Source organism: Scatophagus argus, chromosome 14 (genome assembly GCF_020382885.2).
Source record: "Scatophagus argus isolate fScaArg1 chromosome 14, fScaArg1.pri, whole genome shotgun sequence".
Classification (NCBI taxonomy): domain Eukaryota; kingdom Metazoa; phylum Chordata; class Actinopteri; family Scatophagidae; genus Scatophagus; species Scatophagus argus.
In genome coordinates this window covers 10,738,621-10,764,176 of record NC_058506.1, presented here as the reverse complement: position 1 = coordinate 10,764,176, position 25,556 = coordinate 10,738,621, and the positions used below count along the sequence as shown (strand labels likewise).

The 25,556-nt window shown below is 40.0% G+C and overlaps 1 protein-coding gene across 2 annotated transcripts; it reads left to right on the top strand.

The window, feature by feature from the left end:
* Window positions 1-467: 467 nt before the first annotated feature.
* Window positions 468-25,373, top strand: ppp3ca (protein phosphatase 3, catalytic subunit, alpha isozyme). 2 transcript variants are annotated; one of them, XM_046410886.1, is made up of 14 exons: window positions 468-1,124; window positions 7,242-7,442; window positions 11,439-11,563; window positions 11,684-11,795; window positions 11,988-12,133; window positions 12,225-12,364; window positions 17,107-17,184; window positions 17,317-17,411; window positions 19,581-19,706; window positions 19,814-19,891; window positions 20,596-20,680; window positions 20,895-20,992; window positions 22,173-22,223; window positions 23,558-25,373. In XM_046410886.1, the coding sequence occupies exons 3-14, from the start codon at window positions 11,474-11,476 to the stop codon at window positions 23,734-23,736; spliced, it is 1,278 nt and encodes a 425-aa protein (XP_046266842.1). In that variant the 5' UTR covers window positions 468-1,124; window positions 7,242-7,442; window positions 11,439-11,473; the 3' UTR covers window positions 23,737-25,373. The 2 variants fall into 2 exon arrangements, with proteins under 2 accessions (XP_046266842.1, XP_046266841.1); XM_046410885.1 differs by lacking the exon at window positions 468-1,124 and adding an exon at window positions 1,593-1,897.
* The last annotated feature ends 183 nt before the right edge of the window (window positions 25,374-25,556 follow it).

Below are 25,556 nucleotides of genomic sequence, written 5' to 3'. Positions count from 1 at the left end.
ATGACATTTGTATAATATTTTACCTTCACTGTAACAAATCACATCTCTGTATGCAGTTCTATTGCTATTGAAAATGAAAATAAAACAAATCTAGTTTAAATGAACAGATACAGCTGTCAAATGAACTTTTCTTTATATCTGACTGTGTGGCTATTTACAAATACATTACATTACTACAAGCTGTGGACTCTCTGAGTCAGAAAATTGTCCCTGAAGATGTGAACATGCAATGTACATGGTCTACTATTAATGATTTTTCAGGTTTAGGGTTGTTTTTCAAAATCTTTAAATTCCTGTTCATTTTAAACTGTCACTTATATAGTTTGGACCATCCACATTTTATACCAATTTATATAGCCTACCAATACTTGATATGGTGACAGTATTAGAAAGCAGATTAAATGTGTGATGTTGGATCACTGGCTGAGCGTAAACAAGGTACAGAGGTATGGTTGTCTGAGTGAAGAGTGGCATGGGAGCAGTCAGGCGTTTGCCTTGCAGTCTGCACTCTGGGATTAAAGGTACCTTTTTATAAACTTCCACAATGGGGTTATTGATGGATATAAATATTTGTGAATTGATATATTTTTATTTTATTCCTATGGATCCAGTGGAGGTCACTGATACACAATTCAGTCCACAGAATTAATTAACAGATCATTTTAAAAATATAGAAATTTAAGTTTTCAGTTTTTCAGCAGACGAGGTTTAACCATCTTAACATGGAATAAAGATAAGATATGCAGCATTTCTGCATTAAAACACAAACAGACTTTTAGTAAATATTTTTCTTAAAGTGTGTACTTAAATGTTTCCAGCAGTGTTCAAACCCAGAAGAGCCTAATTAAATCGCAGTAACTTCCGGGAGAAGAAATGTAAACGTGACTAAACGTAACACGAATAAAACTTGAAAACATTACTTTGTCCGTACGCATTTCTGCCTTAGTCACACCAGATGCCATTGGCAATGGTTGCTTAACAATTCGGACAACAACTCCCATGATCCCGCGCTACTTACGCTTTTTGTTTTGTTTTTATTGGGAGACCCCTAGCGGCAGAAACCTTATAACCTACTGTGCGTTTTTGTGTTATAATGAGAAAATATACCTGACCTTTCCTTCTCGGTAAGGATATTTCCTTATTTTTTATATAATAAGATATTTCCTGTTTCATCACATCCATGGTTTGCAAAAAGTATATATTTTTTCCTAAAAAACGTGTGTTTGATTGACCGTTTTGAGCCTCATAGTTCAATGCACAAACAGTCTGCCGCCACTAAGTGACATTTCTCTGCTCTCACTGAAACAGTCAAACTGCGTGTTATGTTACCAAGACTAACCTGCCTACATGATTGTCACACATACTTGAACCAAGGCCCATGCGCTCTCATCTTCAGACGTACCAAAATTTCGGGAATACCGAATCATGGCGCACCGTGCGTGCGTGGGGACAACCCCGTCTCAGCCTCCTCCATCTGATGGCAGCATCAGGCAGTCCCGTGAAACATTTGCGTGGGAGTTCCCTTCACCGCCATGTCGGGATAGTGCATCTCTCTCTCTCTCTCTCTCTCTCTCTCCCTCCCTCCCTCCGTGCATCCTCCCCCACATTAACAGCTTAGCACAGCAGCAGCAGCAGCTCCTACAGCATCCAGCATCCATCCCTGCCTGCCTGTCTGCCTGCCTGGGGAGCAGCAGTCCTACCCGGCGCAGCACCGACGCACGGAGGGGGCGCATTGTCTAAGTGATGCCACAGCATCAGTCTCATTTCACCAACAAACACTGAAGAGTACATTCTTAAAGAGGGAGAAGAAAGCGCTTGCAGCCACGAAGACAGCAACTGCCCATGAAGATGTCTAACGCTGACATCGTCTTAAACGCCACCGATCGGATGGTGAAATGTAAGTTAGCCCGCATTTTGCGTTTGGTCATGACTGTAGATATTACATAACATCTCAAGTGTTTGGCTCCTTGTGGTTTTGCAGAATCCGGCCTTTATTTTCATGTCGTGCGTTAATGGTATGTATGCGGCCATCAAGTTGTGTTCACAGTGATGGTTAGTGGGCTACAGGAGCATTGATGTTGATAAACAATCCGGTTTTCTCTGCTGCACAGCCCCCACGAAGAGCGGGCACAAAGCTTAGAGGCATCAGCAGTGCATCGGAAATTTTTATTATTATTATTATTGCACACATTAAATTCTATTTTAATCTTTGCTGTTTTGATTTTACTTTAATTTGGCTTCGGCTAGGAATTAGTGGAGAGACGGGCCGAAAAAACAGCTGAATTGCCGAGCTTGTGGTAGTAGATGGGGCAGTGATGCAGCAGGATTTCGCAGGGTTTGATAGGGCCAGTGAAAGAGAAAGAGGGCATGAAATTGACATTTAATGGGTTATATTTTACCAGGAGTGAGTCATCTTTTAATTTGATTAGATAAAGTCTGTAAGGAATCCCAAAAGCCGCATCTGGAGAAGGCTGCTCCGTTACATAATTACCGAAGATACAACTTGGATCAATGGAGGATGATGAAGTGCTCACAGTTGTGCCATAACTCATTTAGCCCTGCTCATTTTGACCATGGATCAGTTCACAGTCAGCATTGGGCCTGAATGTATTCACATTCAGTATATCATGGAAGTGACCAAGCAGCTCAGTCAGCATTAGCAACTTTGTCCTTCAGGCTACAGAGTTGTAGAAACACGAAGTTAATCTGCAGTGTGAGATACACTCATGTGACAATGACTGCAGGCACAAATCATGTCCTACATATATACTTTATTCCAATACAAAAATCTTTATTTAACAATTATACTAACAGACATGGGCCCTTTAAAAAGAAACTGTCAGAAAACCAGCCAGGTGGCTCTTAAGGGACATTAACAATTGCTTCAGGCTCATTTTTAGTGGAGCACTTAAACAGTGTTTCATAATGGACATGGCCGTCATCACGGAAGAGTTTGCTATCACAAACTGATGCTAAAGTGTGACACACAATACAATGTGCATCGTAAATCTTGAAACTTGGAAAACAGTGCATCTAACTGCAGCACAGTCAGTCATTTCTCAACCATAGTGTCCATAACAAATAAATAATAAAGAAGTCAGTCTAAAATGACATTGTTATTAGTTGTTGTCAGTTTGAGCAAGACCTCACCACCTACAGTAGATAAAGATATTGTAGTTATTTTCTTTGGCAAAGCTTTACTGACTTCCAGGCATTGGAAAATATATCAAACAAAAGGTTTATATAGCGAATGCAGCACAGCCAAGAATTCTGAGTCAGTTTTCTGCTTTTGTAACATGGTCATGTAACATTTTGTATTTAGGGTGTGAAACAGTAAAATGGTTTTTCCTGGACGAGTAAAATCATATGCATTTAGTTCATTTTTGCTATTCACATACCCTCAGGCTGTGTAATTTAGAAACCTTTCTAATTAACTTCATTTGTCTCTTCAAATCCCATTAATTTGGTCTCATTTAGACATTGCTTGAGAAACACATGAATAATCCTTTTGTCACTTTCATCTATTCCTGTATTCCTCTTCGAAATAAGCAAGTAAAAGTAAAAACCTATCAAACTGAATCATGTATCCTTCGAGGGGATCAAAGCAAGTTACAGAAGGTGGCGATTCTGATGAGTTCAGAATGACATTTTTTACAGTTATCACATGTGGTGCATGCAAGGTGTTGAGCCGTGACACCAAGACCTACTCCAAGTTATCTCTATCCCGTATTTAACTTCATTTTTAACTTCTAGCCTCAGCAAGTTTCTCACCGGCGCTCCCTAACATGTTTTAACCTGACAGAACATATCTTAAGAGATACAATAACTGCTGGTCTGTGCAGTTTGTTTTCCAAAGCACTGTCACCACTGTGTGGGCATCAAGAGGCATATTCAGGTCAGCTATTTCAGGGATGAGGCCTTCAGTACACCTGAGAGCCATCTAACTTTATTATAAGAACTTAGAAAATACAGTAAATGTCTCTGATTTCACAGACTGACACAGTCACCGCGTTTCAAACGAAATGCAGTGTGTTTCATCCAGTGTGCAACGCTATAAAAACAGTTTCTTGAAATAAATAATTATGCAGCAACATGAGATGCGTTGCACTGAGACTTGACAGCTTTAAAGTCGGCAGGCCTTGCCACAGGCTTATACATTCCCTCCAGCTTTCTGTGGCAAACATGCAATTGGTTCCAACAACACTTATGTTGACATGAATTGTTTATTAATGGTTGCGAAGGAGCAACGGTTGGAAGGATAGATCTGGTTTTATCTCCATGTTTAACATCACTCGAGAGGTACATAACCCTCACATAAAGAGGAGGTGTGTGAAAAACAGCGACTCTCATGACAGTTTGTTAAAGCTTGATCTTTGGGTCTGCATGTTAATTGGAACTCTCACGAATGCACTCTGTTCACTTAGTGCAATCAGCTGAAGGCATTCAGAGTTTCCTTACTGAACCCAGAGTTCCTCATTAGCAACACAAACGTGGCATACATTTTATTTTATTTTTTTTTTTTTTTTGAGCTTGGCAATTGGAGAGACCATTCTTAGTAAAACATGTTTTGGCATAATGAGGTGTATATTATAGACTCATGCTGAGTGTTCTCAATGTAATAGGAATAATTTGAGATTTAGCCTACTCCATGAGCATTTCTAACAGCATCTGTGTGAACCTACAATGCAAATTGCAGTTTTCTGTGGCGGCACTGGCTGTACTCCAACAGTCAGCTGCTGCTTTTGCTGCTGCTGCTGCTGCTGCTGTTGCCCGGCAACATACAGTATTTCATAGTTCAACTGTGCTCGGGTGCTGAGCAGAAGTCATCTCATTTCATCTCACCATACATCCACATCAGTGTGTTTATATGTCTGCGTCTACACATGTGGATCTCTGAAATGAGTTGTTGAGGATTATCTGTTAAGTATCTGGGTTGCTTTTTTGTATTTCTTTGTTATTTGATGGGTTAATCTTTTGTTACTCCGTTCTACCTTTGAAAGAAGCTTAAAGTGTAATGTTTAATGTCCTTTTCAAAGCATTCACATGTGACTCCATTACAGCTAATTTTACTGGTTTATTATTGTGTGCCAGAAAGTGAAATCACTTACAAAAAGATTTCCAGGGTGATTCAGGTTGCTTTATCATATTTGCCTTTTAATATTCATACAATGCAAATTACAGTACCTACACCAATGGATTTTGGCTAATGTCTTCCAGTTCATTCATTCATCATTCACTCTGTAATTCATCACTGCATTTAAGATGTATGTTGTTATCTCAGTGCCAAGAGTCAAAGAAATAACACTGCAAATTCATCAGTGCACAATGACATTAACTAAACTAAAGCTTGAGCGGTGACTGTGCTGAGTTTGTGCTAACTGGTAAAGTGTCAAAGCACACATCACTCTCACAGATACACACTGCACACTGTGAAACATTTTAGTCCCATTAAATTCACTTGCTGGTACTCGCCTCATTATCCCAGGAGCAGTGACTTTAAGATTTCTCTGCTCAGGCATTCATTATTAAAGACCATGTTGATCATGTTTAGTTTAAGCCTGAGCTTTGAGACTCTTCCTTTTGTTGTCTCTTCATTTGGCACTGCTGAGTAGCCTTGTTTGCTGTGCACTGCACAACTCTGGCAAGCACAGTCATGAATATACAACTGCTGACAGCTTGTGTTATGTGTACATACAGTATGTGCAGAGATGGAAAGTGTTCTTCAATTTTTTTGACTCAAGCACTGTTACAATAAAGAAATTTTACACAAAAGTGACAGGTACGTACACTGACATCTGTAGAGCGATATACATCCATCAAGTGAGTTTGTTGTTATAGTCACCTGTCTGAACATTGGTTTGGTGCACCACAAAGTCTTCCTCAGTCTGTTGTAGGTCCAACTTCTCTGCTCTTTTGGTCCACTCAGTCTCTCTGTCTCTCTGCTCTCCTGCTATTCAAAAAATGTTTTGAGCTAAAATGTGACAGGGATTATCACATACAGCAGAAAGGCCTCCCACATCTCACTGAGGGTATACGTTTTTAAGCAAATGTAGAAGTCACAACTGGAGGATCACCATCACCGAGCATACAGGTGCTTAATGTTTCAGCTAGACTAAGCATGCACCTGTTTGTTGATCTGACAAGTACATATACTCAAAAACATGGCTTTGTTACAGTAACGTATAAATTTAATCATTTTCTCCGTCCACCCCTGCATATGTGAGTGTGTGTTCGTGGCCAATGAATTTTGCAACCGGACTTCATGTGACTTATTTTACTTTTCAACTGTCTTATTCACAGCTCCAAAGACACTTAGAAAGAGTTTTCCGTGTTAATCCAGATGATCTGTTAGATTAATGTTAATACATGGAGCCATGAAAGCTCCCAGTGACAGCACACGCAGATCAGCACCAGATAATGAATAACCTTTGCTGCCACTGAAGTAATGATCTGTGGTCAGATTTCACAGTTTCACAGGCCGTCTGTTGAGTAGGTGACTGGTGCATTTTAATGGCCACAGGCTTCAGCAATCCAGGGAGAGTGCCGGGTGAATGGACTACTTAGATGTTAGCTGAATTTTATCCAGTGCTCAGGAAATACTTAACAAGTAACCACACATCTGTGCTAGAAAAACTATTAGTCGACTGTGTGCCAGTCTAGTCCAGTTACTGATCTTGCCTGCTGCCATTTACACATTACAAAGTAGGGTTGAGATTATTAGCAGGGACATAAGAGACATTCATTTTGTATATTTTGTGCTGTCTTTTCAAACTGTTCAATAATGATAAATTCAGTATAATTTGCATAAAAATGTTAATTATATTTTAAAAAGGCATTCAGTTTATGCAATGTATGTGTGATATGCCTTACTGATGTTTAAGGATAAAACAATATATTTCCCAACGCATTCAAAACACACTACAGAAATAACTGTGTGGGTTGATTTGTGCCTCAGAAAAAAAACAAGAACAGAATTTTACAAATATAAACATACTGAAGATGATCATATACTCAACAGACAGTAGCAACAACAGTAGCACAGTAACGCCTGCAGGCAAAACACGGAGGCCATTTTCTCAGGTTTTTCTCAGGAGTTCCTTGATGACATGTTTTCTGTATCATTCCTGAGTGGTGTTTGCTGCTCTTCTCTCACAGCAGTGCAGTAAACAAGACTTAGGTCAAGATGGCCATAGTTACTGTGATGCCCCCTCATTAAATGTTGCCATGTGCTCTGTCCTCAGCTGTCCCATTCCCCCTGAGCCACCGCCTTACACTGAAGGAAGTGTTTGACTGCGAAGGCAAACCCCGCGTGGATCTCCTGAAGGCCCACCTCACCAAGGAGGGCCGCGTTGAGGAAGCCGTGGCACTTCGAATCATCAACGAGGGAGCAGCTATCCTGCGGCAGGAGAAAACTATTCTGGACATCGAGGCACCAGTCACAGGTATGGAACCTGTGAGAGATATTTGAGTTTTGTCCCACTGCACTCACCTGCAGGACACCACACATGGAAACTGTGAAGACTCAGTGTTCTGGTTAAACATATTGCTCCTGATCAGATATCAGATATGATATGACATGACTCACACTGGCTTTTAAAAAGTCTTTTCTCACCAAATGTGACACATCTAAACAAAATGTATCTCACAACTCACCTTAATACAGCAGTCTTGCTTACCAATGTTATATTCCTTTTGTCTAATAGTTGTTTTGAACAGATGTAGCTTCTACTCATTTTAAAGGCAGTAGTTCGTGCTGCTGTTGAACTGTATTACACTACACTGAGAGGTGCGATATTTTTTCATCTCATTTTCATCACTGAGGATGGAGACTCTGGTCTGTGGATGTATGACATTGTCTTGCTGTCTATTTGTTTATTCGTTTTGACATGTTTGGATAATTGATAGTTGATACAGTCAAGACACACAAGTGGTGGACATGCAACAAAGGTCCCTGGCCAGAATAGAGCCAATCCAGCAGGACGAGGCAGACTTTGTTCGTCTAAACTTTAGAGGTGAAAAAATAAGGAGACTGTTGAAGTTACAACTATCCTGGAAGTCTACAGTGTACTGTCAAATAAAGTGACCTGTTTAGCAAACTGCCCCATCTGTGTTTGTACACGTTAGCAGATAACGTTTGTTTCTCCCTCTGATCAGCCTGCAGTGTGTCATTGTGATGTGAACCAGACACCAAGTGATTTTTAACCTTATCTTCAACCACAGTTTCCCATCAGGAGAAGTGAATCAAGAGACTTTTTCTCCAAGCTGGTGTTTTATTGTTGCTGCATCTAAAATAAATGTGTTTTTCATCTTACAATGCCAATGCTACAATGCCAAGATATGTCTAGCCAATAAAGGTATTAATAAATTTACGAGTTGAGAACTTTGATAAGATAAGAGGTGTGAGTAGTTCTGTTTCTCAGTGAACGTTGCCATCAAATGGCTGGTCACACTTTGGGTATTCTTATTCTCCTATCAGAGATTTCTTGATTTAACTAAATTGATTTTGTGTGAATCAAGGTTTTGACAATTTCAGACTATTTTGTCCAGTTCTTATACAGCTGATTGTGTCTGAACAACAGTTTTGACAACACACTTCTTTTATTTAATTACTGAAAAGCTTTGATCGGGATGTCCTGTGGAGCAGTGGTTATCATGTATACCATGTGTTGTCAGCATTCCCTGTTTGCTTCCAGCCAGCTTTGCCAAATTGCATGTGGTCCCCTTCTTTCTCCGCCAAAAGGTAATCTTAAAAACTTAGAATAACACCGTAGTATCGTAGTTGTATCGTAGTATCCACCAAAACAACAGACTAAGTGGAGCAGTCTAAATCAAGTTCTAAAATGTGTATATGTTTTTGTCAAATCGAAGTTACATCTTCTTTGAGTTTGCTTGAAATTGTCATAAATTCTTTGCACTGTGGACATTTGATGGGTCTTTATAAGGCTGCAGTCATATGCTCTGTTTATTTTTAACTTTTCATTGAGCTTCACCTAAAACTGTGTGACATTAAATATATATGTAATTGTTTTAAATGTCTCCCTTGAAAGCAAGTACAGTGTTTAACTGAAACAAAGGTGGCAAATGGATGAAATGCACATTGACTTGAAGAGAGGTTCTCAGGCTCCTCATCTTGACTGGCGTTGGGAAAACAGAGGCTTTATGTATTAACCATGAAATATGGATGACGAACTGAGTATTGTGTACGGGCTCTTGTGAGTGTGGAGGTCTGTTTTATCTCTGCGAGCTTGAGTTGTGTCGGAATGTCTCTGCAGATGTGCTTGTGTGTGTGTGTGTGTCGTCATATATTTTATGTTATGTTATTAATTATGCACTTTTGAATCTTGACTTGCATGGATGTGTTCTACGGGTGTTTGTGTATCTACATGTAGGTATGTGCGCATGTATGTGTTTGATTGCTTTAGTCACACAAGCAGTCTCCCACTCACATTGCTCTAAGCTTTTGAGTGGGCGAAGGCCACTGTGGAGCTGATAGGGGAGACGGAAAAGAGAGAGGAGATGGAGGATGAGTAGGAGAGAAGGAGACAGAGGGAGATGATAATGAAAAATTGAAGGCAGTGAGGAAATGAGATGTAGGTTTGCACTCCAGAGCCATAGTGTTCGTTGCGAGAAAGTGTGTGTGTCCCTGGGGGATGGAGCTTTCTCTACCCCTTTGAGGTGAGAGCTTCTCGTTTCTCTGTGGAGGACAGAGGCCTTTCAGTCTTGAGACTGTAGAAATATCTCAACACGACGACAACCTAAGGACATGAGAAATTTATACCATTATATTCTCAAATCCAAGCACTCCAAGTAATTGAATATTGGCAGCATGGCTATAATTGCAAATTATTTATAAATAATTGCTGCAGGAATATGCATATGCAAGAATATTATATTCATAAGCCATAGGCTCCTCTGCTGCTCTTCTGTTTACGGTGAAGTCCATCCTGTTACTGCTTTATGTAACTTTGAGATGGACCAGAGACTGAGCAGGTGTAAAAATAAAATTAAATATTTATATACTTCAGCGTCAAAATATGTTTTGGGACACTGTATTGATTCTTTAGATTATTAATTAATAGCTTACATGCGAAGATTTGAGGCTGTGTTTTATTTTGTGTTGGGTTTAAACCCAAAATGTTAGACAGCAGTGTTGAAATCCACCTTCAGCCATTTCACTCTTTCACTCCTGTAACATAACGTCGGCTGAGACAGGAAGGCATAAGCACATATTGCTAGTTTAAAGACAAAGAACACAGACCTGTGAAACAATATGTTGCCTTGCTTTAGTATCACATTATATCACAGTATGCTGATGCTTGCCGATACACAGGCCTAGTTATTAGAATAAGAAACACTTAATCCAGAGTGATTGTGAAGAAATGTGTGAAACGTGAATACATTTTCAGTTAGCATAAAATATGTTCTGTGTGTGTGTGTGCGTGCGTGTGTGAGGACAACACATGTATGTAGCTGTTCTTATTTATGGCAGACTTTATGGTTACATAACATCTATACTTCACTGTACATTAGACTTCACTATTAACGATAACCCACTCTATGTTAACTGCTCTTGATTTCTTAACAGCAACCGGCATTCAAAACACCATGACCTTTATGAAATAAAAATTACGCTCTGTAAAACAGAAATAAAACAGAATGTGATCAATTGCTAATCTGTTTTGACATACAATCATTTGAAAACATTACAAGGGCAATATATTTAACGTTTTACCTCTTCAGCTTCACTGATTTTTGTAAATAAATGCTTATTCTGAATTTGATGCCAGTAACACGTTTCAAACAAGCTGGTACAGGAGCAGCCCATGTGGAACCTTCCACAGGTAAGCAGGTTCACTGGTAACAGGTGATGTGTGTCACGATTGGCTATAAAAGGAGCATCCTCGAAAGGCTCAGTTATTGACAAGGATGGGGCGAGGTTCACTGCTTTGCCGAACACATGAATGTGTGAAGTATATTACTACATGGGCTCAAAAACAAAAGCACAAACACAACTGTCAGTGAACCCAACTAGTAAACCCAACCCAGTCAAGTTTTTGGAATTGGGGTTGTGTAAAGCTAACCTATGAGCAGAAAAAGAAAAAGATACTCATCTATTATGTAAAGTGTACTACTCTGTACTGCCGCGAGATCCTGCCGGTGTGTCCTCGAGTGTCTCTCTCGTTTTCTTTCTTTGCACCTTCAGAAACGATAAATAAAAGAAGTGGACTTTTACAACTGCAGGCATTACACCTCTTCCTAAACTACACATCATCAGTTGTTTCACTCAGTGGAATTTGCCAAAATGACCAAATGATGGTAACAGTGAGAGCAAAAAAGAGGGACGTGCACGCCTGCATGCAAAGAAACAAAGATGCAGGCCAAGATGTTCATAGATTCTTTGCTTCTGTAATGTTTGCTGTTCCTTGATTGTTTTCCAGTGTGTGGTGACATTCATGGGCAATTCTTTGATCTTATGAAGCTGTTTGAAGTGGGAGGATCACCAGCCACAACACGGTACCTGTTCCTCGGGGACTACGTTGACCGTGGCTACTTCAGTATTGAGGTAATACCACCAGAATATCATTAAGTTACTCATGGGGGAAACGAAGTCCAGGGAGCTGATTTCTCCTGATTCCTGCAGCTTTTTGCATGGATTAACTCTGTTCACGTCTTTGTTTTACAGTGTGTTTTATACCTCTGGTCGCTGAAAATCCTCTATCCAAAGACACTATTTTTACTTCGTGGAAATCATGAATGTAGACATTTGACAGAATATTTCACCTTCAAACAAGAATGTGAGTAGCTGTCAGTTTTTAGCATATTGTTTTTATTTTCATTTTTCTCTCCTTGTATTGCAAACACATCCAAATTGTTTTTTTTTTTTTTAATCAAATGTCATGACACAATGACATTTATTTTGCATGTTAACTAGTTCTGTAACTCTGAACAATTCTTTTTTTCCTGATAACATTTCTGTCTTCTGTCAGGTAAAATCAAGTACTCAGAGCAGGTGTATGACTCATGTATGGATGCATTTGACTGCCTTCCCCTGGCTGCACTCATGAACCAACAGTTTCTGTGTGTCCATGGTGGACTCTCACCTGAAATACACACCTTAGATGATATTAAAAAGGTAATGAGCTTCTGCCGCTACCCTCCCAGGTCATTGGTTGTTTGTGTTTGTGCAGTTTCTATAACTGATAATTCTGCTTCTTTATGTTTAGTTGGATCGGTTCAAGGAGCCGCCGGCTTTTGGGCCCATGTGTGACCTGCTGTGGTCTGATCCGCTGGAGGATTTTGGCAACGAGAAAACCCAGGAATATTTCAGCCACAACACAGTGAGAGGCTGCTCCTACTTCTACAGGTGAGCTGGTTCTTGTTCTTCTGCCCTGCAGCATCTCCACTCCTCTGGACCATCTGCGTTATTATAACTTGGACAATGCTGTTGTCCATACTTAGATACCTGAGAGAATATGCATACAGATCTGAAATCCAAATTCAAAAAGTGTTGCAGTGTTGCTTTTCACGCATTAACAGTCTTTGGGTTTTTTTGCCATCTTGGATATCATATATTGCCACTAGCAACATTGACCCATGTTGCTAGTGAAAGGTCTCTAATTACACTTAAGTTTTCTGGCTCATAAGTTGGAAATAAATAAATAACCCCAGGAAGGTTGATCATGAACTGGTCACACTTTTTTTTCCACTTCATTAGACAGGAAGACCGAAGAAAGGTAAAGGCATGGATCTGAGGACACACCGAACACCCGAAATTATCAGTGCTGTGAGATCTAATTTAATCTTTCAGGAGAGTTACTGTGGCACAAGGTGAAATTTGACTGGTGCACAAAAGCCTGTCGCAAAGGAACTATTTTTGATATCAAAAATAGATGTTAAGATTATAAATTATTAATAGATATCAAACATTTATTGCTACCTGAGCAAAACCAAAATGAACGAACCAAATATTTAAAACCTGATAATGGGAAGAAAGAGACCGAATGATTCAATGAATGAGCAGACAAACATATGTTGGAGGCCTACAGATAGCATCTGTGTGTATGAGTAAATGGGTCATATTGCTTGGTGCTTAACAGCCGTTTTTGATCAGAAGTTGTCTTTTTGACTTACAGAACAGATTGTTACAGTCAAGGGATTAGCTGGGTGAACATGGAGTCAAATAAAAATAGAGGCAGAGAGAGAGAGATGGGGGAATAAAATCTAAAACACAACAGTGAGACAAATTGGGAATGGGTTTGTTATGCAACTGTTCAACCTCTGTGACAGAGCATGTAAAAGAAGGAGGGGTGAGCACTGTCCCAATATTGTCGTGAGATGGAAGAGAGCTGTGAAAGTAGGTGGTGGTGTGGAGAGGAGATTAGGTGGCGGTTGTGGTGAGAGTTTCCTTAATGAAGGTTCAGAACAGTACAGACCACTGCGTGGGAGCTGCAGTTCTGCTCGAATCACAAAAAGCAAAGCCAGGGATATTTATTCCTCCACTGAAGAGGAAATGACATTCTGGACAGTGTGCGGAATAATAGCTGTTCAGATTCACATTAGAACCCAACTGTAATTTTTATTTTGATGTACTTGGGTTGACACGGAGACGTGCCAAGGTGACATTTTGTCCAGATGATATCAGATGAAATATTCCTGCTGTTAAGTGCACCGTCATGAAGCTTACTTCAGAACACAGTGAAAGCTTTGCTCCCTTAAATTTTTAGATTTTACCAAAGTGACTCTTTGTGAGATAAATGCCCCCCAAGCAAGGACTATTTGAAAACTGTTTTTGAGACATCTTTTCAACAACAAATGCAACAAACCTATGAAATTTGAAAGCTGATTTTATTTCCACTCTGAGGTGAACTGACACCACAAACCGCCTGAAACAACAATCAGTCTAAATGCTTATAGCATATTATTCTTTGGAAATGTTCTCCAGTATTGAGCAAAACCACGCAAAACTCAAACCAGTCACAAGATTGAAACTAACAAAGAGATTAATGTTGTATTGGTCGAGTTAAACAGCAACCTTGGTGAGTATCTGCTAGAGCAACAAGAAGCAGGTGATGGCTCTCAACTTCCCCTTTCACTACTGTGAAATGGTCACTGATGAGAAACCATGTATTCAGGGTGAGAGAGGAGCTTAGTGAGGATTATTCTGTGGACGTGTGGAGGATGCTGCTATAATAGTCATCTGTCTCCCCATGGCTTTGTTCTGCCTTCACTCTCAATCTTACCTCTCCATCATTACGACTCCTGCCAGCTTTACAGCATGTATGCAGCACAGAGAACCACATTCTCTGGGGGGGGGGGGGGAAATGCAAGAAAATCTCTGTCTGAAATAGAAGTCGGTATAAGCAGGTCGATATAAGAGAGAGTTCTGTTGTATATTAAAATATAATCGATCAATATGGTGCCGTTATTTGACTTACTTACCTACTGACTGTTGCATTACATGACCTGTACATGCAAACACACACTGATGTATTGGTGATGATATTTAACTCCATCAACATGTGTCATAAAATCAATACAGGGCGTTTTTCACAAGTAGCTCTACAATTGCTTGCTCCTCAGAGCTGAGGAGAATGTTTTAAACAGATTTGTAGTACTTTTGTACAATAAAATCCATGCCTGCCTGCTCTTTGTTCCCCTATGATATCAAATCGTAGTTTTATTTTTTTTCCTGGTGATAACCAAATGAAGGCATTGTGTAAGACTTATGTGAGATTATGAAATTTTCATTCCCCCCTTTATATATATGTATATCTCCAGACTTATTCATTTGCATAATGCGATGTAGTAATAAGTCTTTTCTTATACAATTCTGGCCAAACTACATGTTAAGTTAACATTAACATTGCCAGTAATTAGAAAAATGTGATTCTGCTTAGTGATTAGCAATACAGTCTTTATATTGGAGGGGATGTGAATGTGATGGCCACCAGCCTCTCAGTTTCACACTCACAGCACAGCACTTCCATCTCTCTCTGTCTCTTTCGCTCATACTCACTTGTCAGATTTCTCGCTCGCTCTCACTCACAGGCTCACCGACACATAATTGTGTGTTTTCACAAAGGGGAGAGAAGGAATGTGAGCCGCAGGCAGGCGATGTGCGTGTGCTGTGTTCCCTCGCACTAATCAATAGATACCGTTGGAGCGGACAAAAAATAAATTAGTACACAGTGTACACTGGGTTCTTTATTTTTATGTTATTACATGTCATTTGTGCCAGTACTATTAAAAAAAAGCACTGCTGTGCAGCTATGATTATTAATATATTCCCCTTATTTTTAAGTTAGAAATTCAATTTTATTCTATTAGGGTGCACTGTCAGCCATATAGTGGAAGGAGTTACAGCATATTCGTGTTGGTGTGTAACGCAATTATTCGTATCATTTATATGGTGGCCACCAGGGAATGTTAGCCATGTGACCTAGATATATGAGGATGGCACAGTTTCGCCAGGTGCTCGGGGCACAGCAGTTTCCTTGTTTTTCTTCCGGCACAAACCTTTGAGCACTTAAATATTTTAAACACCTCTGAAAGTTTGATGGATCCATGGATGGTAGCCACTGTAAGAAAGTGCCAGGAGAGAGAGTTGTTGCTGGGAAGGATGTACTGTATGTTACTGTAGGTGTAGAACAGATAAAAATGACTGCTGTTGAAGCAAATCCTCCATCATAAGCCAAGTCAGGTCAGAAAAGTAATTGACAGTTTTGATTAGCAGTTATCAACATTTTAAATGAAAATGTTCTCCAGCTCCTTACATTTGCTTTTCTGTAGTTCATCATTGTAAATTGGATATCTGGGGTTTTAGACTCTCGGTCAGGAGAAACAGGTTGTTATTTTATCATCAAAAAAATATAATTGGCATTAATTGATGACATAACAAGCAAATCTTAAGAGGGAAAGATTGAGGGTATTAAACTTAATGTTTAGAAGAGTTAATCAAGATGTAGTCTCTTATTTTAACACAGGAGTTACAATTTGAAGGAATGTTACAGTTTATGAATGACATAATGTTACCTTCTAGGTATTACATAACAAGGGTGGTGAGAGCTTCTACATTCAGGTGTGATGTTTCCATTTTCCTTTTTATTCTGGCCCTAAATCTGCTCCTTATCCGATCCATAGCTCCTCAACTCTTGTCTGAACTGTCACATAGGAAGTCGTGTGGTTTTTATCATCTTTCTCGATCGGACAGCTCATTGTCCATCTGGCCTGAAAAACATTACATGACTTCGGCTTGCAGCCAGTGGGGAGACAACAATACCGCAAGTTGAATTAGTGTTTGGGAAATGGTTCAGTTACAAGAAGCATTAGAGAGATTGTATAACAGTTAATCAGTGTTTGATATCAATAATATAGATGGGTTTGCTAACAAACAGTCATATGTTGCACATGCAGCTTTAAAGGAGGGAGTCCAGTCAAAGGATCAAAATCATAAGAGGACCTAAAACAATGTCAAATTTGGCAAGGAGCTGCGGGAAAGGTGGTGCAAACCGAATAAATTGTCTGTTCAAAAAGCTGTCTTGAGGCAACATAATCAGACTGTTTAAGCTGAGTTTTTAAGCTGAGTGTGATTTTCAGCAATAACAGAGCAAAAGACTAGGGGAGCGTATACGTAGGTAGCGTATGTGAGCGTTTGCAGCGACCTCAGTTGCCTGCCTGAGCCTGCTCGCAGGCTTCACTCCCTTGCAAGCATTTTCCCGTCAGGCTAAAGCTGGAGGGCAGGAAGCTCTGACTGCCGCTTACGGGGTTAGTTTGTTTTCATTACTGCAACAGGTAGCTGCTGGATTGGTTTTTCACAACCTTGCATCATCCTCAGTAATGGCTTTCAAAATGAATCCGTGAGTAATACATCTTTGTTTGTTCTCTCGTGTGGTGAAACTGTATGTGAAATTAGTAACTTGCGGCCTAAATGTAGTTCTGCAGTGTGATGGAAAAACATATTTTTTAAATTCTGTCAACTTATGGCAAGATTGAGTGCGTAATTGACTTGACCTGTACTCTGTCTTGTTTACATTGTCCTATTATTTTACGCATCAAAAGCATTTTTAGTGACATCTCTAAACCTAATTTTTATTTGCTCTTTTCCAGTTACCCAGCTGTGTGCGAGTTCCTACAGAGCAATAACCTATTATCAATCATCCGAGCACATGAAGCGCAAGATGCAGGGTATGACATCCTTACAACACACATGAAAAGACACAAATATCCTCAGGAACAATAACAGATGCATATTTACACATACTAAGAAGAAGTTCTGCCATTTTTTTCTGTCTTTACTTCCACCTGACCTTCTTGTAGCTACCGGATGTACCGTAAAAGTCAGACCACTGGATTTCCATCCCTCATTACCATCTTCTCAGCACCTAACTACCTGGATGTTTACAACAACAAAGGTCAGAAAACTCTTTGTTCATTTTATACCCATCTTTGTTTCAGTTTGCTGTCTCACTTGCAGTTCTGTCATTTGTTTCTGTTTGTATCCCTGTAACACCTGCAACTCTGGCATTTTAACATCATTTAGACTCACTGAAGGTTATTTTCCTGCTGGTTATGTAGAAGTATCCATTACCATCTATGTATGCAGTTAGAAATTTGTTCATGCATTCACAGATCTATATTTCAATCAGGAGAAACGTCATTTATTGCCATGGGCACAATAAAGACAAGAAATGAGTCTTTGGAACTTAGCCCTGTTGTGACGTCGTCACAATGTAGGGGTGATGAGTGGACTCTGGTGAGTGCGTCCTGGGTACTATATATAATGAACTGGAGGTGAATATGGTAGAGGAGAGTCAGTTTTGCCCTGAAATGACAGCTGTCAACAGCCGAGAGGAGAACACATTTGAAGTTTGACAGCAATGCCACAATTGGCTGTCTGAAGTTGTGGGAAAATCTGGTTGGTTTATATAGTCATCTAATTAAGAAGAAGCAAAGAGAGACAGAGAGAGAAGGGGATAATTATGGCTTCCTAAATGAATGCTCAGCTTGATACAATATATAGACAAAAGTATCCAGACGCACCTATTTATGGGACTGTTTTTCAGGGGTTGGGCTCAGCCCCTTACTTCCAGTGAAAGGAAATCTTAATGCTTCAGCATACCAAGACATGTTGGACAATGCTATGCTGCCAACATTGTGGGAACAGTTTGGGGAAGGACCTTTTCTGTTTCATCATGACTGTACCCAAGTTCACAAAGGAAGGTCCATAAAATACATGATTGGAAGAATTTGGTATGGAAGAATTTGAGTGGTCCACACAGAGCCCTGACCTCAACCCCATCAAACACTTTTGGGACAAACTGGAATAGAGATTGTAAGCCAGGCTTTTTCATGCAACATCAGTGTCTGACCTCACAAAAGCTCTACTACATAAATGGGCAAAAATTCCCACAGAAACTCTTGTGCAAAGCCTTTCCAGAAGAGTGGAAGCTGTTAGTCGTAAAGCTATCAGTGTATTTAGAATGCGATGTCATTAAAGTCCCTTTCGGTGTAATGGTCTGCTGGTCTACACTTTTTTCTATATAGTGTATGTACACAGATTTACACATTTGTCTACACATTTGTCTACAAACCTCAAAACACTTGCAAATCTGAATACAGATTTGGAGGTTAAAATTAATTACACACATATTGATGCTCAACACATATTTTCAGTGTACACATTCACAAATCTCAGTATGTATTTAGAAATTCTTTAACACACAAATTTTATTACACACAACCCTCTACTGAGATTTGTAAATAGTTTTGCTATATAAAAAAAGATATTTTAAAGGCATACAATGTAGTTTGCAAACACCTCATTTAAACGCGTATTAAGCAAGAAGGTTAAATATTGAGTTTCATTCCCAGGTCAAGAGTATTTGACAACCTGGGAATACAACTCAGAAAGAAGAAAATAAGAAAGTGCAGACATAGGGCAAGGTCTTTTGTAGAAGAGTGTCTAGACTGAGACACATCTGTAGGAATCACTCTTCAAACTACCTACAAATGTGATGTTGAAACCAGTGGATCCAACGTCACATTGCATTTTGCTGTCCAGATTTGAACAAAATGTGGATATGCCAAACAATGGATTTTGGTTACAGTCTGACAAGGCCAAAATGGCTACCACGGTCTGCTTGGACTTTTCTATTAAAATGGTTTTAATAGCACAAACTGGAGTGTATGGGTTAATGTAGCTGTATTTATACTCTTAGCAGGCATAAGAATGGATCAGGGAGCCTCAGTTTGTTTGTGTTCTCAAATCTGTGTCTTGGTTGCTATGGGCTATGGGAGATGGGGAGTGTGGGAGGGACTGTCGGCATCGCTGACTATCTCCATGTGGCTTTATCTCTCTTGATGTAACAGTGTCAGCAATCCCTGGCCTCAGCTCGGCCATCTAGTGGCTGAACATTACATTTTCCACTCTTAATAACTACTGTTTAATGTGTGCAAATATTGTATGTGTATGTAGATGTATATATGTTGTAATCTAAAGATAAATCAGTCTGTTACCTCGGGCTATAAGATTCTGCAAGATTTAAGAGGATAATGCTACTCTACTATCTCTTCCCCTACAGCTGCTGTACTCAAATATGAAAATAATGTCATGAACATCCGACAGTTCAACTGCTCACCCCATCCCTACTGGCTGCCCAACTTCATGGATGTCTTCACCTGGTCTCTGCCATTTGTTGGAGAGAAAGGTATTAAGTCCTCTGATATGTGATTTTAATGCACCACCACACCCTGATCTGTTGTCCCTTATCGCTCAACAACTTCAACTTTTTCCTCCACTTCATCTCTTCCCCAGTCACAGAAATGCTGGTGAATGTGCTGAGCATCTGCTCCGATGATGAACTCATGAATGACGAAGATGAGATCTTTGATGGTAAGATGTTTTGTAAATAATGATTTAATAATTCATTATTTGGGTAACTTTGTATTGTGAGTGCATCTTGGGTTCATTTCATGCTCCATACACTAAACTAGGTCTTTGATGGAATGAGATCTTCACACATGAGCTGCTCACATCTGAACTCTTCACACTCAGGAATTTGGACTGAAAGTGTAGCTTCCTTCTCTCACCAACACACATGGCAGAAAACCTTTAAATTATTCTCTTTTTCTTGTGCTGTCAGGAGGGGGTCGTCATTAAATATTGGCTTGTGCTGTTGCAATAAAGGATGTAAATTGTCACTTGCTGTGATATGTTAATTATGTATAGATAAAACAGTATAGCTTATAGTTCATCAGCTTTATTGCATCATGAAACATACTAAAGTCATGTTTAATGCATCAGAGAAGCCATGTAGAAACATGCAATTTTCGATTCACTATATTCAGGCTATGATAGCAGAAAATGCAGTGTAGGGTCACATGGTTATATAATTACAGGAGTCTAATGCATTACAGTGACCTATAATACCCTATGGCCCATCATCACAGTAAAGTAACACATATAATCAGACTATTTTATGCATCATAGAACACTACAAACCATTTCTCATACATAATACAGCCTTATTATGACACCATCTATTTTACCAGAAAAGCCTATAATGACAGTATGTGTATATATATATTTCTTCTCAGCCAATGCAGCTGCAGCACGCAAAGAGGTGATCAAAAACAAGATCCGTGCTATTGGGAAAATGGCCAAGATGTTCTCAGTTCTCAGGTAAACTTTGTAAAGTTTGTTGATGTGAATGTAAGATGAGTATTTTTGAGACTTGCATACATGTGCGTAGAGTGAGTGTGTGTCAGGTGCGCACACACAATACGTGTATACACTGCTGTGAAAGTGGGGGCATAAAGTTTGGGGTTTTTTTCCAGTTTGATCAGAGTTCAGTGAAGTTTTCTGACCTGTTTGCCTGTCTGTGCATTTCCTACAGAGAGGAGAGTGAAAATGTGTTGACGCTTAAGGGCCTGACGCCCACTGGCATGCTGCCGAGTGGAGTTCTCTCTGGAGGCAGGCAGACACTGCAGAGTGGTGAGTACAAGGCGCGGCATAAGCCTTTTCTCTGCCCTTTACTCCATCTTGTTCGTTTCATTTCTTCATCACGTTCTCAGTCCTACGTCTCTCTTTTCTCTCTCCTTCTCTGACTTTAATGTAGGGAGGTCAAGCAAGCTTTGTTTTAGGGCCTCTTAGCAGTGTTCTGATCACATTTAAGTTACGCAAGAAGAACCCCATGTTACCAACCAAACCAAAATGGTTTTTAGATATCTCTGTCCTCAGTAACACATTACAACAGTTGCATAATACAGCGTAATGCTGGCATCACAGTGTTTACTAGAACTTGCTGCTACCACCTTAACACAGATCCCATCATAGTACCAGACAAGTTAGAAACTGCCAGATCCACGTCTTAACTATAACAAAAAAAAAAATCATCCATAAACATGAAGATCCATTAATTCACCCATAGCTGGCAGAAAAATAGACCAACATAGCTCTATCAGCTTACCAAGTTGTTACAGTTGGCCTACTCCTACATCCAGCAGACAGAACGTCATGGGAATCCATTTGGAGTGACCTTTCTCACTTTCTTAAGTCTATTATTCACAGACATTTCAGTTATTGTTTAGTTTGCCAACTCTGTCTCTCTTCAGCTCGTAAGATGTTGCATTTTCTTCACCAGCTCCCTCCTGCACCTCAGCACTTCAACTGGCGTTTAACTCTCATGAACTACGTTCAACTGAAATGTGTAAAAGAGCTGTAGAGTTCAGTGCAGATTCACAGTGGGACTGGGAGCACAAACAACCACACAGAGCCGTTTGACTAAGTGCGAAAATTCAAATGTATTTTCAAATCAAGGTTTTAACCATCGCTAAACCATTTATTGCGCTTGTGCATAAACCCTTTCTGAATCATTCATGCAAGGTCAAATGTTTTGTCCTCTTTAAATATATTACACTCTCAACTCAGCCTATCACTCTTTCCATCTTAATATCTCTGTCTCTCTCTCTCTCTCTTGTTCTCTATGACACTACTTTATGTTGACACTAATTCTCTCAGTATTAATGCATGGCACTCCTCTTAGTTTGGCTGCATTGCCAGTGAACCTGTATATCTCATCTGGCCTAACGTGAGCCGCCGTTTTGCTGGAGGGCTGCATTTTACATTTGCATGGCTTTGTCAGGAGTAACCTGCTCCCCTCCTCCCCCCTCAGCCACCATTGAAGCCATTGAAGCCATCGAGCCACATGATGAGGACAGAGAAGGTAAACCTGTGCTCCTCCTCCCACCCCTCTCAACATAACATCATGGTTTCCTGCCACAGAGACCATCTGCCACTGACAGTTCATGCACACAACAGCTCACACAATAATAATTCCATCGTGCAGCATTTCACAGGAAAGTTTGATGCTAGTATGGCGGGCACTTAACTTCGCAATACTGTTGATTAAAACAGAGATCCAACAACATGATTGGATTTTAGAGAGATGGGATCCATTTGGAACTCATAAATATATTTTATACAGTGAGATAAATAATTATTTGTAATGTAGGCCATCATATGCTCAGTAATAATTTTGTAAGGAATTATTTTATAATGGGCCCCTGTGCGTTGAGGTGTATTTGCGGGGTGGGAAGCTGGTGAGGGATCAGTTCTTGTGACTGTTTGGTTGAGGAGGGAGGGAACTGAGGAGACAACATGAGCTGTAGCAGACTTAATCCACTCCTGCTCCTTGTGGACAGATGAAAAGAAAGCTAAGGTTCCGGCATGTTTATCAGTCTCCTCCAAACTCTCTCACCTCCACCCACTGCCTATAACAGTATAGAGAGGCTCAGCACCAACAATCCACTATAGCACACATTTGGTTATTACAAATTGGTAGAAAAAGAGGAACAATGCAAAATTGAAAAGGAATAGCTTTTAAGATTTCAAGGCATATTCATGACAAATGAATACACTGCAAAGTCAAGTGCTGCTAAGTGATGCATGACTAAAATCCTTCATTGTTTTTGGGTTTGGATTGTAAATGGCCTCCATCTGGTTCTTAAAAGTGTTGCATGCTCAAGTACAAGATACAGACCAGAGCATCTACATGAAATATGCATCCTGAAGCCTCAGTTCCTTGTGATATGTATGAAGTAATCATTGCTTACTAACCAAGAAGCTTCAGTGTGAGACAACAATATACCAATAAACCAATATATGTTCTCCTTATTAACACGTTTACACATTTTACATAAGTAGCAGTATAGTAGACATTCACATTTATTGTTTATACATGGGTTTGGTTCGTCTCATAGTGAGGGTAAGTGAACTGAGTCAAAATAAAACACAGGACATCTTTCTGAAACCGGATACCGGGGTGAGACATTTAAAGGGGTGGGGCTTTTAAATATGTAAAACAAAAGGATATCAGCTGAGAGAGGGGCAATTTTGATGAAAGAATCTCCTACACACCTCTTGTTAGAAAACCTGGGAAATCCCAACAAGATTCCACATTTTGGGGAAATACACAATTCGAGATGATATGAGGAATATTCTGAGATTGTGCCATTACAAGGAAAGCCTGATTCCTTTACGTTTGTTTTCTCTTTTCAGCCATCCGTGGGTTCTCCCCCCAGCACAAGATCACCAGCTTTGAGGAGGCTAAGGGCCTAGACCGTATCAACGAGCGCATGCCACCTCGCAAGGATGGGGTGAACCATGTTGGCCACTCCATGGGAAAGATGAATATGTCAGAGGCGAACGGCACGGATGACAACAGCAACATCCAGTGATGTGCTGTCTGGCCCTCAGTATCGTGCCGCTGTTGCGCTGTGCAGCAGGACATTGCCAAATCGGGAATTCAGGCGTCAGAACATAGAAATAAACCAGGCCCACAGACAGAACATGAAATCTGCAGCAAATCTAAAACAGCCGGAAAAAGGTAATTTTTTCATGACAGTATGTCATTGCACCGTTGTGGGAGGGGGAGCTGGGGTTTACAGCACAGGGCAGGGATAAAAAGAGGCCAGTGGGCTGCAGCTTGACCGTCTGAATTTGTTTCTGCCTGTTGTTCCCTTCCTCAGTTCAATTAGAGACTGAATTGTTGGCGGGTGTGTTGTTCTGAGTGCTGACAAACGTCTGCTCCTTCATTACAGGGCCTAACAGAAAGCATAATTGCAGTATCCATGCCACACAAATCATTTTACTGTTTATTACAAATCACTCAAATTCACTTCATGAGGATACTAATCTTACATGTTAGTCTACATGTGTTGCTAGTATTAACAAGACACACCACTTTGTGAAAGATAAAGCAAAAAGAAAGAAAGCAAAATGCGTACCTCTTAAAACTTGCAGTGCAATCTTACCAGTGGACTTAAATTTATTGATTTACCTTGTAGTAAGATGCTGTCGTGCTGCGAGGGAATGAGGGCAGGCTGCTCACAGCTCTGGCCTAACTACCAAAGCCCACTGCAGATCAAACTCCACCTTTGGTATGTCTTACTATGCTCCAGGACTGCTCCTTTCCTCACCTCCCTCATTGTCAGTCATCTCCTAGCAAGAAATAACTTGGAAGAGGTGAGGAAAGAAGACGTGGGAGGGGGTGAAAGGAGCATTTTGGTTCCACCGCTTACTGTACTGTGGGCATATCAGCATTGCAGATTAAACAGCAAGATTTAATATCTGAAAATGTCCCCAAAAGCAAATGCAAAACACCCGCATATGAAGAAGCAACTTCCTCAATGTACCTTGGTGAATCTTGAGAGGATATATTTTTATCCAGACCGTCCTTAAAGTTAGTCTTTTCCCCTCCATTAAATGTTTAAGTAGTTCATATCAGAAAAGCATGGCATTTGATCAAGTTATACCTCACACACGTCGTGCAATTCACTTTCTGGAAAGTATAAACTTTAGCATCCTCTGCGGAAGGAGGCTTTGGATTGTGGTTTTCTCATCTCTTCTGCATTGCTGTGACTGGCATCAGAGTGGCATTAACACCAGTTTCTGGACCACAGAGGAGAGGAAGTGATTTCGAACTTTGGACATACCCTGCTGTCACACACCACCTGATTATTTCTCACCTGCTTGTTGCTTAAGAGAAAATAAAAGAATATGTGTAGTCACTCAAGTATACATTAGCGCCCTTTGAGTTTTTGCACTTTTTGCTGTGCTGCAAATTCAATGAGATTTCATGCCTAAGAACTACACAAAGTACTATATCAGAGTGACAAGGAAATTCTACAAATTTGTGAATGCATACAAAATATCTTTTGTTTATTCAAAAACCAAACACAGTTGTGTCATGTGGAATAAGTGGGCTTAGTGCCGTTACTATAGGGGATTTCAATAATGTATCCTGACCAGAATTTAATTAATTAATGTTTCTTTTTCCACTTAAGGTTGTCAGAAATACTTCCCTCCTGACAACTGAGCATTTGGTTTATGAATCAATCCATAATGAATCTAAGTGTGTTTATCATATGTCATTTCTTGTCATTCAGTCAAATTTTCTAATCTAATCTGAAATGCACCCACACTGTGATCCAAATAAAACACCAATTCCCATGTCCCAATACTGTCTCAAAATACTGAAATACTGATGAAAAGTCCA

Bases quoted from the DNA above. Each gene is read 5' to 3' on its own strand.
- ppp3ca (XM_046410885.1), top strand. From the start codon at position 1,843: ATGAAGATGTCTAACGCTGACATCGTCTTAAACGCCACCGATCGGATG. The intron at 11,796-11,987 runs GTGAGTAGCTGT...GTCTTCTGTCAG, and splicing joins TTTCACCTTCAAACAAGAAT to GTAAAATCAAGTACTCAGAG. The intron at 17,185-17,316 runs GTATGACATCCT...ACCTTCTTGTAG, and splicing joins CATGAAGCGCAAGATGCAGG to CTACCGGATGTACCGTAAAA.